The sequence below is a fragment of the Acanthisitta chloris genome, unplaced genomic scaffold, assembly GCF_000695815.1.
Source record: "Acanthisitta chloris isolate BGI_N310 unplaced genomic scaffold, ASM69581v1 scaffold23729, whole genome shotgun sequence".
Lineage (NCBI taxonomy): Eukaryota > Metazoa > Chordata > Aves > Passeriformes > Acanthisittidae > Acanthisitta > Acanthisitta chloris.
The window spans coordinates 59,443-74,178 of record NW_008690127.1 but is presented as its reverse complement, the minus strand read 5'-3'; the positions used below and the strand labels follow the sequence as shown (position 1 = coordinate 74,178).

General features: G+C 48.5%; 2 protein-coding genes across 2 annotated transcripts in view; one reads left to right on the top strand and one right to left on the bottom strand.

The window, feature by feature from the left end:
- The window catches only part of ABTB1 (ankyrin repeat and BTB (POZ) domain containing 1), a 22,944-nt gene extending 22,328 nt beyond the window's left edge, over positions 1–616 (top strand). Inside the window, 2 exon segments of the mRNA XM_009081707.1 lie at positions 321–358; positions 360–616. Coding sequence (XP_009079955.1) covers positions 321–358; positions 360–522 — 201 coding nt within the window. The 3' untranslated portion in view covers positions 523–616.
- A 12,983-nt stretch (positions 617–13,599) lies between these two features.
- MGLL (monoglyceride lipase) overlaps positions 13,600–14,736 on the bottom strand; it is a 60,439-nt gene continuing 59,302 nt past the window's right edge. Inside the window, exons 7-8 of the mRNA XM_009081705.1 lie at positions 14,687–14,736; positions 13,600–13,725 (exon numbers count right to left, since the gene is read on the bottom strand). The exon at positions 14,687–14,736 is cut by the window's right edge and continues 151 nt beyond it. Of these exons, the coding sequence (XP_009079953.1) occupies positions 13,600–13,725; positions 14,687–14,736 (176 nt within the window). The remainder of the gene's footprint in view (positions 13,726–14,686) is intronic.

Below are 14,736 nucleotides of genomic sequence, written 5' to 3'. Positions count from 1 at the left end.
AGCCTTTCTTGGGAGAGTATTGTGTATGTTCATGTGCCCCAATACCAGAATGACAGATGCTCAATTAGAGGGTGTTACAGTGCACTGTTGAGGAGCAAATTGCTTGCAGTTGTGACTGTTTATTGCTATAGTGTTACTGCCTCCTTAGGATGGATGGCAGGATGCAAGATTTGGGCCTCCATATACCCTTAGCATTCCTAGCATTCCTCTTTTTTTCCTATGGGATCCTTTAACAGGGCCTGAGACCATTATCCCAACCTTTTGCATGTCTTTACCTGTCTTCTTTTCTTCCTAATGGTTCTCTTATCCATCCTGTCCAGCTGGTGGAGTTGGAGGAGTTTGTGGCTGCTGTGAAGGACGGAGGCCGTGGAGGAACGGCAGGAGACTGACTCCATTCCTCTGGTCGATGACATCCGCTTCCACATCACCAGCAACGTGCAGACTTACAGTGCCATTGAGGAAGCCAACCAGAAACTTGAAGCTCTGGAAAACCTCCTGGCCAGTATAGGGCTCGAGTGCTGATGTGTGCAAACCCTGCCTGTCATATGCAGCCTGCGTAGCCCTCACTGGGTTGGCTCGGAGTGCAAGAACGTCTGAGTCCATTCTTTGTCCTCCTTCCCATACACTTTCAGGCATGGTTTCTTTTTAATTTATTTATGTCTGGACATTTGTGTGTCTGGTTTGTCTTCGTTTTTTCTTTCAGAAGTAGCTCCCGAAGCTCAGCCCAAATCAGTAGCTGCTCCTTTGTGTACAATACAGTGTGGATAGGAGACTGCGAGCTATTGGGAGTGGTGAGGAAGCTGTTCTGGGGACTTCCTGCTGCCTGGGATTAGGACCCATCCTGTTCTGTTGTGCAACAGCACTCTTCTGAAACTGGCTTATGCCAGAATATTTGTTGATTTACCACCAGCAGAGGAAGAAAACTGGATTAAACTCCAAATAAATACATGGGAAAGGAGATCATCACTCACTGTCAGCATTATAAGACTGGTAAAGGTGGGCAGTGCTTCCCTAACAGGGACACAGAGGCACTGTCTTCTCCTGCTATATTAGTTCTTAGATGAAACGAAAACAAAACAAAGTGATTTCCAGGTCTTCCCTGGCTTTTCATTGCTTTGAAATGCTCAGAATTTAAAAGCTTAGCTTTCTGAACAAGCATCTTGGGGAATACAGTAGAGACCAGAATCCTTCTGTTCTTAGAAAGCAGTAGCTTTCAATGCACAAAAGAAGGGAGAGCAGCCCTTTGCTTCCTAATGGGAAGGAAACACCTTGTTCTCGGAAACAGCACTTTTCCCTTTCTCTTTGTCCACTGTGGTAGAGCAAAACTGACTTTCTGTGGGCCAGGGGAGAGGGGTCACTGGAAATCTTTTTTTAAAGGACGAAGGACCTTCTGGGTCCCTCACAGGGCTGCTGTCCCACTTGTCGACCTTCTGGCTTTGCTCAGCCTTGAGCCTTGTAGCTTCATTGTTCTCCAGGAAATTCACTGTTTGTACTAACAAATGTTTTTGAATCTGTGTTCTGCAGTAGGTCATGTTATCTCATGTCTCCCTGGACTCCTAATGAGGGTAATGATGTTCTATCTCCTTGGCACTAATCAGCAGGTGATACCCCTGCATAAAGCTTGCCTTGCCAAGTAGGCTGCCCTTGGAGCTGTCCATCTCTGGAATCCTGGGTTGGGAGAGTCTCGGGTCTCCAAGGCACAGTCTGGGCATACTTTGCTGTGCTGTATTGGGAGGGAGAAGAGGCATTGAGTGAAGCAGACAGAGAATCTTGCACAGGGACTGGCCTGCCATTAGCAATGTGTAAGGTCATTTTGGTCACTTTGTGAGGCAAGAGCTTGATATATACTATGTCAGGTGTGCTGCTGCTATGTGATGTGAGAACTAGGCATGGATCCCCTGCAGCCTCAGGGTATTGTTTTCTCTAATGGTGGTGGTGCTTCACGTAGGTTTGAAGATCTGGCATTTGGCAGGGACTCGCCTCAGGTGTGGATGTACTAGGAGGATGGGTTTCTTTTCTTTGCTAACCTTGCCAGGTGAGAGACTGATGTCCCCACACCAGGTGAGAGCTGCAGCCTCACTGTACCTGGCATGTGTTGAAACTGTTGGCAGGTATGTGGGCAGGCTCTGGGCACCACCTGAACTAGACAGTCTGGGTTTGTTTCAGTGAGGAGGGGGCACTGGGCTTTGGCCACTGTACTTGAGAGAAGCCAGATTTTGGCAAAATCATGTGTCAGGATTGAGTTGCACTTAACCGTTACTGGGGTAGGGCTGAGAGGAGGGCAGGGATGAGGTGCATTGATGTAATTGAACCCCAGATGCTTGGGCACTCTCATCTGTGTTTAAGTGTTGTCTCTTGTAGATAAGTCTCTGGGGCAGGGGGTGGTGGTAGGGCTTTTCAAGCAGGGTGTGCTTCAATTCTGTTCCAGAATGCTTGGGAGGAAGTGCAAGGAGTTCTTGTGGTTTGTTTTCTGCAGCCATATTAGGGTGAGGGAAGCAGATGTGTCCCTGCAGGGGTGTGTTGCTGTATGGAAGCAGGAAGCAGCAGGAGTGTGCTTCTCTTTGGGATGGTGACATGGGGAAGAGCTGTGCATTTGTTGTGTGATCTGTGGAATGTACATCCACATTTATCTCTAAGCTCAGTGTGGCTTTGACAGGACCACCAAAGAGCCCAGCATAACCTGTACTGATAAAGGCATCTCCATGAACTTAAGGAGGGGAAGGGCAATTGAGAAAGCTTCAACGTGAAGGCCCATATATTTTGGAGAAAGAAGGATGAAAGCGGAACTGCCTGTTTTCTTGCTGAGAGAGTGTCAGGCTTATAAAAAGCCTGCTACAGAAACCAAGAGCTTTGGTTAAGACCCAGCTGGTTCAGTTCCCCTGCATTTCTCCTCACTATGTGGCTAAAGATGACATTGAACATAAGCAGGATGTTTAGTTTATCACATCCCTTCTACTCCTCCAGCATAAATTCTACATCTGACATCTTAGTAGTCAGCTTTCTCCAGCAATGGTTGTGACAGCCCTGCACAAGGTTTGCATGGAGCCACAGAGAACAGAACGTGGCCTTTGCCTTCTGCTTGTAGTGAGTGAGATGCAGGAACAGGATTACCAAGGAATGTGCTAATGCTTTTCTCTGCAGATGCCTCAGCTGCTAAAGCAAATGGACACTGGCAGTGGGAAAAGCAGGAGGAAGGCAGTGGAGGGGCAGCAGTGCTGAGAAGCATTTTCCATATGGCTGCTCTTGGGTAATTTCATGCCTGTGTCCTTATGCATGGAGCAATTGAGGCTGCAGTTGTACATGTGGGAGGAAAGGTCAGTGTGGCCTTTTGATCTGCCTGTCCAGCAGTGCAGGTCGACGTGGGCTGCCAAGCAAATGCCTCGTCTGTCTGTGTGCACTTAGTGATCACATCTGTGAGACCAGTCAGATTGTCCAATTACTCGGGATTCTTTTACCCCTATCCCTTTTGGCAAAATAGGGCTATCCAAAAGCAAGCATAAGCAGATGGTCAGCATGCAGGCAAGCTCTCTAATTAAGATGAACCAGGACAAAACTTAGATTTGAATTCACTTTATTCTTGCTGCAAATAATTTTATCACAAAATAAAAACCTTCTGATTTTTCTTCTGTTGCCAGTGTCCTTTTTGTGTTTTGTTGCCTCTGTCCTTTTTATTTTCTATGAGCCACCTGCTGAATTAAGAAGATTGTAAAATTCATCAGAGCAACAGTATATTTAAGAAGAAATGTGTAAGCATGTGTGCAGCAATAAAATAGTTTATTTCACTATATCTGTCTGGCTGTGGCTCTTTTGTTACCAACTGACAACATCAGTGTGGCTTTACTTCTGAAAGGACTCAGTGAGCTCCCCAGGCCAAGGGCTGGCTCTGCACTGCCTGGCTTCCAAGCAGTGAGGAAAGTGTGACAGTGCTCTCCTCTCCTGGTGACCTGGGTGTACAGTCCTGACAGAACAGGTGAGTAAAGCACAGACTTGTTTTTACTGGCTCCTTTCTCCCAGCATTATTCTGTGTCTGTAGCAGCACCATAGCACAGGTTTGGTCAGTGTGGTGGTGTGTCAGGGAGGTGGTGCTTGTCTTGGAAAGTTGTTCTGAGCTGCCCCTGACAGGTAAGCTGTCCTTCCCTCTCGTCACCCTGTGCACTCATCATTGCTGACTGTCCTTTAAACCCAAGGACAGAGATTACTCAGCCTTTGTGGTTAACTGCTCTGATTCATTCCGTGCGCTCGTTGAGTCTGAAGCATGAGTTGTCCAAAACATTGAGTCTGCTGAAGTGCCTGGGCAGTCCTTCCTCTCCTCTCTGAGGACACAGGCACTTGTTTTCTCTTCTGCTTTCTTGTATGCCTGGGTGGCTGCACTAATTTTGGTAAAGGCAATAGCTGAGCTCTCTGTGTGCAGACCCTGCTGAGTTCAGTGGGACTGGTGTTCAGGGAATGAGCATCCGTCTTGTCCCTGTTGTTCTCTGTAGGAATATGCAGTTTTCACAGTGGGGGGAATACTAATAACATCTGAATGACTAATGCTGTTGAAGGGAGGAACTGGACTTAGAAAAGTTCAAGGTTTAATCAGGTTTTTGGGACTCAACCAACAGTGCCCACAAGGAGCATCATTATGCTGTGAGAGCCTGGAGTAAATGATGAGCCTCTCCAAGAGGCTTCAGCTGTTCATGGTGTACATTTATGGTCAACCCGTGGAGCTGGCACCTTTGCACATAACAGTTCATGGTCGGTATGCATTGACAGACCTGTCTGCTCAGGGTGACACTGTGGTTTTTCTCTCTCCTGCTGTGGGCAACCTGGCAAAGCCCATCACAGTGTGGGGAGCTGGATTGCATCTCTGCTCAGCTCCCAGGGATGAATGAACCTGGCTAGAGCCAGCATGGGAAACCACAGCTTGGCTTGGTTCTCTGCTCACAGGGGGTAGATGTGCTGGCAGAGCAGGGTTTTGTTTTATCTTCTAAGCTAAAACAGATTTGACATAACAAATGTATTAAAATATGAGAGGCCACACTGGCAAGCCATTTTTTAGAGTCGGGGCCTGTTTTGAATAAAGGCATTGGCTCTGCTGAGGTTGGTGTCTGCCTTGAGCAAGTGCTGAGGGAGAAGGGCAGAGAACTCTTTATCTAGGTTGCAGGTGGTTTCTAGGGTTTTAGGCTGGAAATCAGGTGTGGGTTGTTGGCAATAACTGGGTCAAGGGATGTAGAGACAGTCCATTAATCAGGGGACAGCAGCCACATTTGGATGGAGCTATAGACATACAGCTCCTTAAAGCCAAAGTCAAGCTACAAACTTCAAGCTTATGTGTGATCAGCATCTGGGGAAGGGGGCAAGCATGCACATGTCCTTCACTTCTCCTAGTTGTGGTTAACTTTGTAAGCCTTCAAGTGCAGGGCAAGGTTTGAAGGGCATTTCAGCAGACTAAAGAAAGAAGGCCTTGGAAGAGGATCAGTACCATGCAAACAGCTTGCTCTGGTCCCAAGGGTCTCGCTGCTCAGTTCCCAAAATAAGCTCTGAGAAATGAGTGTGAGAGCTTTCCTCTCCCTCCTTTGGTTACCAGCAGAACAAGCTCAAGAGGAAAGAGAGTAGGATTGGAAAGCGAGACCCATTCACTCCTGACAGCAGTGCTCTGCCAGTGGGTCTGTTCTGTTCCCTGGGCTGTTCGCTGGCCTGGCAGAAGCCAAGGCTGCTGCTTTGGCACGGTGGGTTAGGAGAGACAAAGGTGAAGGGAGTGCTACAATGTGGCTAGATGCATTTGTTCATGGGCTCAGGGTAGGGTGGGGTTGGTCCAAAGTAACTTAATGTAGTTTTCCCATGGAGGAAACTTAGCTGGTCTGTGTTGCACTGGGATGTCATAAACCCCCCAGTAAATAGCCTTCCTCTCTATTCTTTTATCTTATCACTTCTTTGCAAGCCAGAGTCACCCCAGTACCATTCGTACAAGGTTGCAGCAGTGATGAACCATGTGAGGCAAGCTGTGCCTGAAGGGAAGGCGAGTGAGTGTGTTAGTTACTGCTCCTTGAGATATGCTTTAGGAGAAGAAGGCTGATCTTTCATATCAAGGCTAAGATGACATTCTATCTTTCCCTTCTGCTCAGAAGGTTTTATTCTAACACATTCTTGGCACAGCATAGCAGAACCACCAATATTTCTATGAATTTTATTAAGCTTGCTTCCATAATGGCAACCAGCAATCTGCTCTCTAGAACTCCTTCCCACCCCCCTCCTCCCTGTATCTAAAACTGAATATCATCCAGGAGTTTCAAAAGAAGTTTGTTGGTGGCAAGTTCAATCTCCTTCCCTTTTCCAAAGCCTCTCTTTGAGACGCTGAAAATGCTTCAGGCGAGTTGTTTTCTGTTGTGCTGTTTCTCTGGTCTGAGTGCCAGTTGGGCGCAGCATCTTGAAAGCTGTTCAAGGTGCTGGCTTTGGCCTGGGGTGATTGCTCCTTCTTTTCCTGGGGACAGGGAAGATGATATTTCTTATTTCCTGGTTTTATGAGACTTTTTCCAAATGAAGTGTGCACTCAAACAACAGCCTTCCAGGTCTGAGAGCACACGAGGTGCAATCACTTCCCTTGCTCTGCTGACTGTGGTACAGGATCATGTGCAAAGTCCAGTGTTTACTGGGGATCCAGGACTCACCAGTCACTGACCCCAGGATGGGTTTTGACAGAGGGCAGCTGCAGCATGGGATGTGCATACACTCGGCATGGGAAGAAAAGACTTACTGTTAAAAGTGCACGGGGTGAGCCCTGGGAGCTTTTGATGTGGCAAAGACAAGGGCTGCCCTGTGCTGTGGGCAGGCAGCTCACTGCTGTCATTGCAACACGAGGCTGACCCTGCAGACCAGCGGGAGGGAAAAGTGATTTATTTTTCTTTCCTCTGGATGGGGAACCAGAGTTGTTTGTTTCTAGCATGTGAGTATCTCCTGCTCCAGGGTTCACTGTGCTGGCGTGCAGAGAGCTTTGCTGGTGTTGCTATAGCATGGTTTTTCACCTAAATGAAGGCATGATGCTCAGACAAAGGCTGCTGACCTTGGGAGGGCTGAAAAGCCCAGCTTTTCCTGGGGCTCTGCCTCGGGGCAGAGTTTGCCATGATCTGCCAAGGCTTGCTTGCCTTTGTTCTTCGTTCCTTCCTGAACTGAGTCACTGAAGGTACCCCTTGTCCTCTGCCCTGAGCTGCTACTCCTTCACCTCTTCCATTCTGGTCTCTGTGTGTTTTCTTATGAGACAAGTGTTTTCCATGTTGGACATCTTGCCCTCCCCTCAACTCTCCCCCGGGCCAAGCAGCTTTCTTTGCCAAGTTTCCTCTGGATAGACAACAGCACGTATCATGCAAACCATCCAAACTCTTAATTGATCTCTTAGGAATTGTTTTTCATCAGAATTCCTGGAATGTTGCCATACACTGAAGAGTCTCCTCCAGAGGGAAGGGAAATTCATCCTATGTTGCTCCCTCCTGAGGCGTGGTGGCCACAGGAAGGCAGGTTGGTTGGATTGCTCGTCTTGAGAGATGTGGGCTCCGCAGTGTTTGCTTGCAGCCATGGCTGTTTTGTTTACTCGTGCAGCTGTTTGGAGAGCACAGGAAGGTGAGCAGTAGCTCCACAATAGCAGTTTCCCCATCAGATGGAGAAAGAGAGCATCCCAGACAGATAAGCTGCGAGAGCATTGCCCTGTTTCTGTGTGCCAAGGAGACTTGTGCTTGTACATGGAGAGAAAAGGACTGATCAGAAAATAATCACCCCGCTTTTGAGAGCTTGGAGTGCACAGCAGTGGTGTCAGCAGGCAGTCAGGCTGCTGGCACAATGTGCTGGGTCGGTGGTCTCTGGTGGTGCAGTGGCACCTGCACAGCCTCATCAGCTCCATCCCTGTTGCCTGTGATGAAGATCTCCCCAAAGCCAGGCAGGGACAGTGACAGCTGGAGAAGTGCAAGTCCCTGCTCACCTGCTTAACTGTTTGCCTTTGCAGCTGAAACACTGCAGGTAATATGCTGAGCGGATTTGAATTAAAATTCCTCACCACTCTCTGGAGCTGCAGCATTTGGCTGTTCTCAGTGCCTGAGCCTAGCCCAGATGATGGGCTGTGTGGCCCCAGAGGTCTGACAGGGGCATGGTCCCTGCTGCAGTGTGAGCAAATTGTGACACCTCTTGTCCATGCCCCAAGTGGTGAAGCAGGCTGCTGGTCCCTGCCAGGGTGGCTGGAAAGGACTCCTAAGGAGCTCTTCCCCCCACCATGGAACTGCTTAGTCTCCTGCTTTACCATCCATTGGCTGATCCCCACCTTGCACCAAGCCCCAGAGCCAGCCTTGGATAACACAAAACTGAGCACAGGCTTGGGGAAGAGAAAAAGGCAAAAGCTTCAGGGTTCCCACAGTCTCACAGGATCAGACTAGAAGCACAGGCTGAAAACAGAAAGGCTACCTATGGCTGTGACAGCTTTCCAGCCATCAGGTGATGACAGCAGGAGCAGAGCACTGCTAAAAACTCTCCTTTGTGCTGGTGCTGCTCCCAGGCTTATGAAGGACTGTCCTCTCCCTCTTGTGCTCAGTCCCTGTCCCAGCACTGTGATGTGCAACCTCCCATGATCCTCAAAGCTGTGAGGAGCTTAATGAGGCACCAAAATACCAGGAGAAAGAGCCAGGGCATTGCCAGTATTAAAGCAAATCTTGTTACTAATGATGATGTTCCTTACTACCATGGTGTGCCCACTGGCTCAGCAAGAAGCCCCAGCTCTGCTGTCTGCTGTGCATCAGTCTTTGCCCAGAGCTTCTGACCCAGTGAGCTGGGGCATGATCAGACACACAGCCTGCACGGGGCCACAGAAAGAGACTATTCAGTTGAGTGATTTGAGGCATATGGAGGATGACATGAGTTGCTGAAGGCTGCAGGTTGGATCTGGTGCTGCTAATGACTCTGGCCAGGGGGCTGGCACCTGGATAAGCTGTCCTGTCTGTGCCCTGCTGCAGCAGTTGTCACCTGTTTTGGAGTGCAGGTGAATAGCTGGGGAGTTCTTAGAAATCAATGTCTTGTCCTGAAGTCTGCAGGTGAGGGAGCAGGTGGGCACCTTGAGGGGCTGGTCTGTGCCCCAGCCCTGCTCTCTGGACAGGAGTGACATTTTTGCAGCGCAGGGCACCCTGACAGCACCAGCCCTGGGTCTGGATGGACCAGGGGCTCTTGGATAACACAAGACTGAGCACCGGGGCATTGCCTGGGAGCTGAGAGCATCAAGCCCTGCTCTCCAGTCCGATCTGCAGTCACAGCTGGGGGCAACAGCTAAGATTTAAACTGCTGCTGCTCCTGGCCACAATGCAGATGCTTCCTGCTGGAACTGGATTTGGTTCAGTACCAACATCATATTTTAACAGGCTTGTAAAAGTCTGGGAACCAGGTCTTGAAGCAGGGTGAGCTTGCCTGTTAGTGCATATCCTCCACCAGCTCCACACTGTTGTTTTGACTGGGGTGTGGGAAGCACTTGGGAATGGTTCTGGGTTTTTTTCCTATTTCTTTTTTCAAGTTAGGACCTCAACTACAATTAAAAAGAAAAAAAGCAAGCTTTGACTCTGAGGAAGGTAGAGCTGGCTTTCCTTGGGATTACCCAGAGAGCCCTGCTTGGTCCAAGTCAGTTGTAAAGACATCTTACACCCACAGTGCCCTAAGCTAACTTTTATTGGGCTGCTCTGGATTAGAGAAAACAGAGGCATGAGACCATGGATTTCAGGGCTCCTCCAAAAGCTGACCTTGGAGTAGAAAGGGAACCTCAGGCCTCCATGAGACTGGGCTGCCCCTGTATCCCTGGTTGGCAGTGACTGGGAGCAATTCAGCAGCACCTGGGGGCTGCAGCCCCCTCCTCCACAAGCTGAATGGCAATTTAATCTCCTTCTGCCTTTCCCTTCTCACCCTCCAGAGGGATGGCAGTCACCAATGATGCCCTCAGACACACTCTGTTCAGAAAACATAACTTTTATTATTAGTTGCAATATACATTGTATTCCTTTAAGAATTCTAAACTTGTATATGGTTTTCCACTGAAAATACATGTGTATGTATATATGTTTTTATATATGTATATATATATATAAATGTATTTTATTGAACTGGAACACAACAGAACAAGAGAGACAAGCTCAGGAATTACCTGGAAAAGGAAATGGGATCCCAATGGGTTTGTGCTGGCAGTGTGCTAAGGTGAGTGGTATAAAAAGAATAGGCTAAATAGAAAACATGATGGGTTAGGCAGTGGGGAATGGCCTCTCAGTGCTACAGGTGGTGATATATACAGTAGTTACACATTGCTATTGCTCAGTCATGAGTGCCACCTATTCTCCACAGCAGACCAGTCTCTGGTGTGGCTCCGCACAGCGACATTCGTAAGGCTGGCTGTGCTCCCTGCAAATGGTACCTGCCAGTTGGAAATACAGTGTAATTACATTTCCCTCAGCAGCTGCTCTGCTCATGGCTAATCTGGTCAGCGAAGGAAGAATTCCTCCGGGGCTTGGTGAAACCTAACTGGGTCAATATAAAGTAGCTTACAGGCAAGGGAAGGGATCAGCAACAGTGGTGAGAGCTGAAATGCACAGGCTGAGCTGTGGCAGGTGCAGATCAGCATCTCACCTGACCCAGGCTGATTTGCTCCTGGTTCCTTCCCTCTGCACTTGTTTCCCAGCAAAGGGGCTGCAGCCCCTCGCTGCTCAGCAGCCAGCCCGGGGGTGTCTGGGCTCAGGGCAGGCAGTGTCTGGCTTCTTTTGGGTAGGTTTACCTGTGTTAATTGCCTCAGAAGGTAATGCTTCAGAAAACTGGCTGAGGGTGGCAGTAATTGCTGCTGTGCCATGGCTTGGGGCTTGTTTGGTGCTTTTTTGTTGTTGTTCTTTGAAGGTTTTGTTTGCTAACCAGTTTTTCAAACACAACCTCCCCAGGCCATGTGCCACTGCTGAGCTTAGCTACAGACAGAGGGACAAGTCTTTCCCAGATCAACATAATTGGTTTCCCTTTATTTCTGTTGAGCTGCAGATGTTTCTTGGGTAAAAAGACACATTTTAGCAAAGGCACTGACCACGGACCTTCCTCTGCCTGAAGCCAGGTTGGAAGGAGCAGACGGGCTGTGACCTTCCTGATGAAGGGTCACTTCCCTCTCTCCCTTGCAAAGTGCTTGTCAATTTGGAAGGGATGTAAAGAATGTGGGCATTGATTTACTCCTCCTGACTTCCTCGAGAAAAGTGCTTTCAAAAATCCCATCCTTAAGTCATCATCCTGCTACTACCCCCGCAATGTCTGTCACCTCTGGATCACGCCTACTTGTTTCCCCTTCCAGCTGAAGAAACAGGTGAGATTTATCACTGCTGTACTGTTTTTCTTCTTGCTGTCTATCACTAGCAGCATCTGGCCAGGAGAGAGCTTGCTTGGGGAGAAGAAGTTGCTGCAAGACAGGCTGCTGGAAGATGGAGAGCAGGTGACCTGTGCATTGCTCCTTCCCAGAGCAAGTGTCACCAGAGGTTTAGCAGGGGCTGCTGAGAACAGCTGATTGCACTGGAATAATATTTCAATAAAAAGCTGGCATTGCTGGGAGAACTACAGCTCATTCCTCTCTTTAGAGGCAAGAAAATACAAATGTGAAAGTGCCTGGATCAACCTGTATAAAAGAGCCTCCCTGACTTGGGCCCCTCAGGGCTATTATAAGGACACAACCTGCATCCATACATCTTTCAACCATCCACACTGCTGGGACCGAATGGGACCGAGCCCTGATTCTGACTGTTATTGCACAGAGGTCCCTTTCCTGAACCTTGCCAGAACTGCTTTCAAAGGGCAGAGAGGTGAGTGACCCCCCTGACTGTCACAGGTGGGATCCAGCCCTGGGGATGGCAGCTGAAGACATGGGGATGGCTCCTGCTGTGGTCAGGGAAGGCAGTAATGGGCCAGTTTGTAACTGGGGGAGATGCCCCATCCTCTCATAGTGCAACAGTTGCATTTTCTTCTTGCAAAACTGGAGGGAGAGGCACAGGCTAAACCCCTTCTCTTTGGCTAGTGCCAAGAAGTATGTTCATGATTAGGACCATCATGCTGGACAAATCAACTTGTACAGCCATTCTGTCATCACTACTCAGCTTTTGCTTTGTTAATGCAATGTCTCTGCTCTATACCTGTGGCTAATCTCTTTTCTCTCATACTGCTGCTACCAGATCAGTCCACAAGCTCCTCCATGGCAGCGTGTACAGCAGGGCCTGTGGATGCCCCCAGTGCAGGGAGGCAGATGTTGGATGGATGATTGCACCCTATACTCTGTCTTCAGCTACCTATGTTGCCTAAAGGAGTGAGTTCAGCCCCTCAGTGATCTGCCCCTGTGCTGATTAGGAGGAGATTGGGATGAGCTTGGACGGGATCTCTGTTCACTCTGTGGGTCTCCTGCTAAACCAGTGGACCATGAGGACACCCACTGCTACTCCCCACCCACCAGATGCTCTGCACTTCTCTCTAGCACTATTTTCAGGACATTTTCCAACTGATGAAGGAAAACAACAGATTATGACTGTAAAGTTATGGTGAGAGGACTGAATCCTGGTAGGACAACATTATTCCATGCCAAGAGAAGGAATGATTAACCTCTTCTTTACTCTCCTCCTATTTCTTCCCCAGCTTCCAGCCACCTCCATATACATCATATATTATATTACTATACTCTCTTATAACTTTTACTTTGCTTTTTCAGTGTCAGTAGCACAAGTGATTAATCCCAAAAGGAAAAAAAATAGGGGTAAAAAAAAAAGGAAGGAAGAAAAAAACCCCAGCCCCTAGGAATATTTACAGAATAGTTCTTTTTGCAGAGGAGATGAGGTTTGGCATTGGGAAAAGCATGGGATTTGAATGTGCTAAGTGGGTTTGATTCCACATTCCTTCTCTTCCCTCTGGGATCCTGCTCTGATGATGAAAATTAAAAAGCTGTTCAACATGCCTTCCCCGAGTGCAAACTTGCAGAGGATGTGCAGGGCAGTGGGGGAGGCTGTCTGTGCTCTCCCCTGCTCTGGCCTGCTTACAAAGGTAGTATCCAAAGGGGTCTGATCTTGAAAATCAGCATTTCACTTTCAGAGAGCTGTCAGCTCCATCTTCAGCCTCACCTCATTACCCAGCACCTTTGTTAGTGCTCTCCTCTCAAAGACCAGGGCTTTAAGGTACTGGATGGAGGGACAGAGAAGGGACTGTACGCACCTGGAATCAAAACCATGAAGTGGAAGATACTGACTTCTTTTACATACCAAAAATTATTGCAGTATAAATACACCCCTGTCATCCCAGCAAAAGCAGAAAAGGGGAAGCTGTGGGGGAAGTTTGGTGGGTGAGGGACATTTCAGTAAAGTCGCCTGACCCGGAAAGCTTTGATGCTGCTCCCACAGCTATCAATTCGTTTCCAGATTAGGGCAATGGCCATTTACATCAGCAAATAATGCCCCACCCTGTGCCTCTCCCCCCACCCTCCCTTATGCTGTGCGTGATAAAATATCCCATGAGTCCCTCCATGTTAGATCCTTTTCTGAGAGACTTCTAATAAGAAAAGCATCTACTCCCAGAAAACCCCAGTAAAAGATGCAAAAGAAATTGCTCTTAAGTATGGCTGGTTTCCCCAGCTGCTGAGACCTTCTGGCCAATCCATGTTAGTATTTCTGTGAAGACAGAAGTAGAAACCTCAGGCAGCTCTTTGTGGAGGGCATGATAGGCTTCCTCATACACCTGCAACCAGGGAGAGAGCAGAGATTAGCACAGAAAAAATAAATCCCCATGAACAAAACAGCCTTCAGTCCTCTCTTGTCAACACCCACAGGTCCAACACGTCCTGCCCACACCTTGTCAGATTTTTTCCGAGATGTGGCAGGTTATGAAATCAAAGAGATGCCACTGGTGGTGCTGGCCCTCGGCGAGCAGGAAGGCATTGGCATTGCAGCTTGATGTCTGCAGGTGCCCGAGCACCCTGCTGCCCTTTAGAAACATAATGCATGTCCCAGCCCCATCCATCTCTAGCTTCTTATCCCACTAAGGAGGAGGAAATACTTATCATGCCCTTGGAGTGTAAAGGACAATGGGGGATGTTCCCATCATGCCTTGTGCAATTTTACTCCTTTTATGCTCGGACTATCCAGTTATTTTTCTGATTACAAAAGCTTTCCCTTGGTCTCCCTGTCTCTCTTTCAGGCTCATTCATGTGCTAACAATTGGTTAATCAGCTGTGGCTCTCTTGAAATGAGCAGATGTGAAGTGGCTGTTGTTGTCCAGTGCTTTGGAAAGCTTCCCCTGTACCTTTACATGCTGGGGCATGAGGTGCTCACACAGTTGGCATTGTTCAGAAGAGCCTTTAGGGTCAGCATTTTACCTGCTTATGAGCCTTGCTCTCCTTCTACACCAAGCTGCTTTGTGTCCAAGAGACCCTCTAGGTACACAGCCTGGGGCAGGACTTGAGATCACCCAGGACCCCCTGCCCACAGCTGGTGAAAGGCCACCACACCATGCCCAGGGAGGGCTGAGCCTGGGCTACCTCCTGGTGAAAGGAGCTGTCACCTGCTCAATCTCACCAATCCTTCAGCCCTCTTTGCCTCCATCTCTCTAGAGGTCAGCAGGCTCTGTACCCCTCACAGTCACTCATGCTCAGGCCAAGACTGACAGGGTAATACCCTAAAAATCAAGAAAGCAAGATGACCTTGAGTGTTTTGTCCTGACTCGGCACTGTGTCAATCAGTAAATAGGACC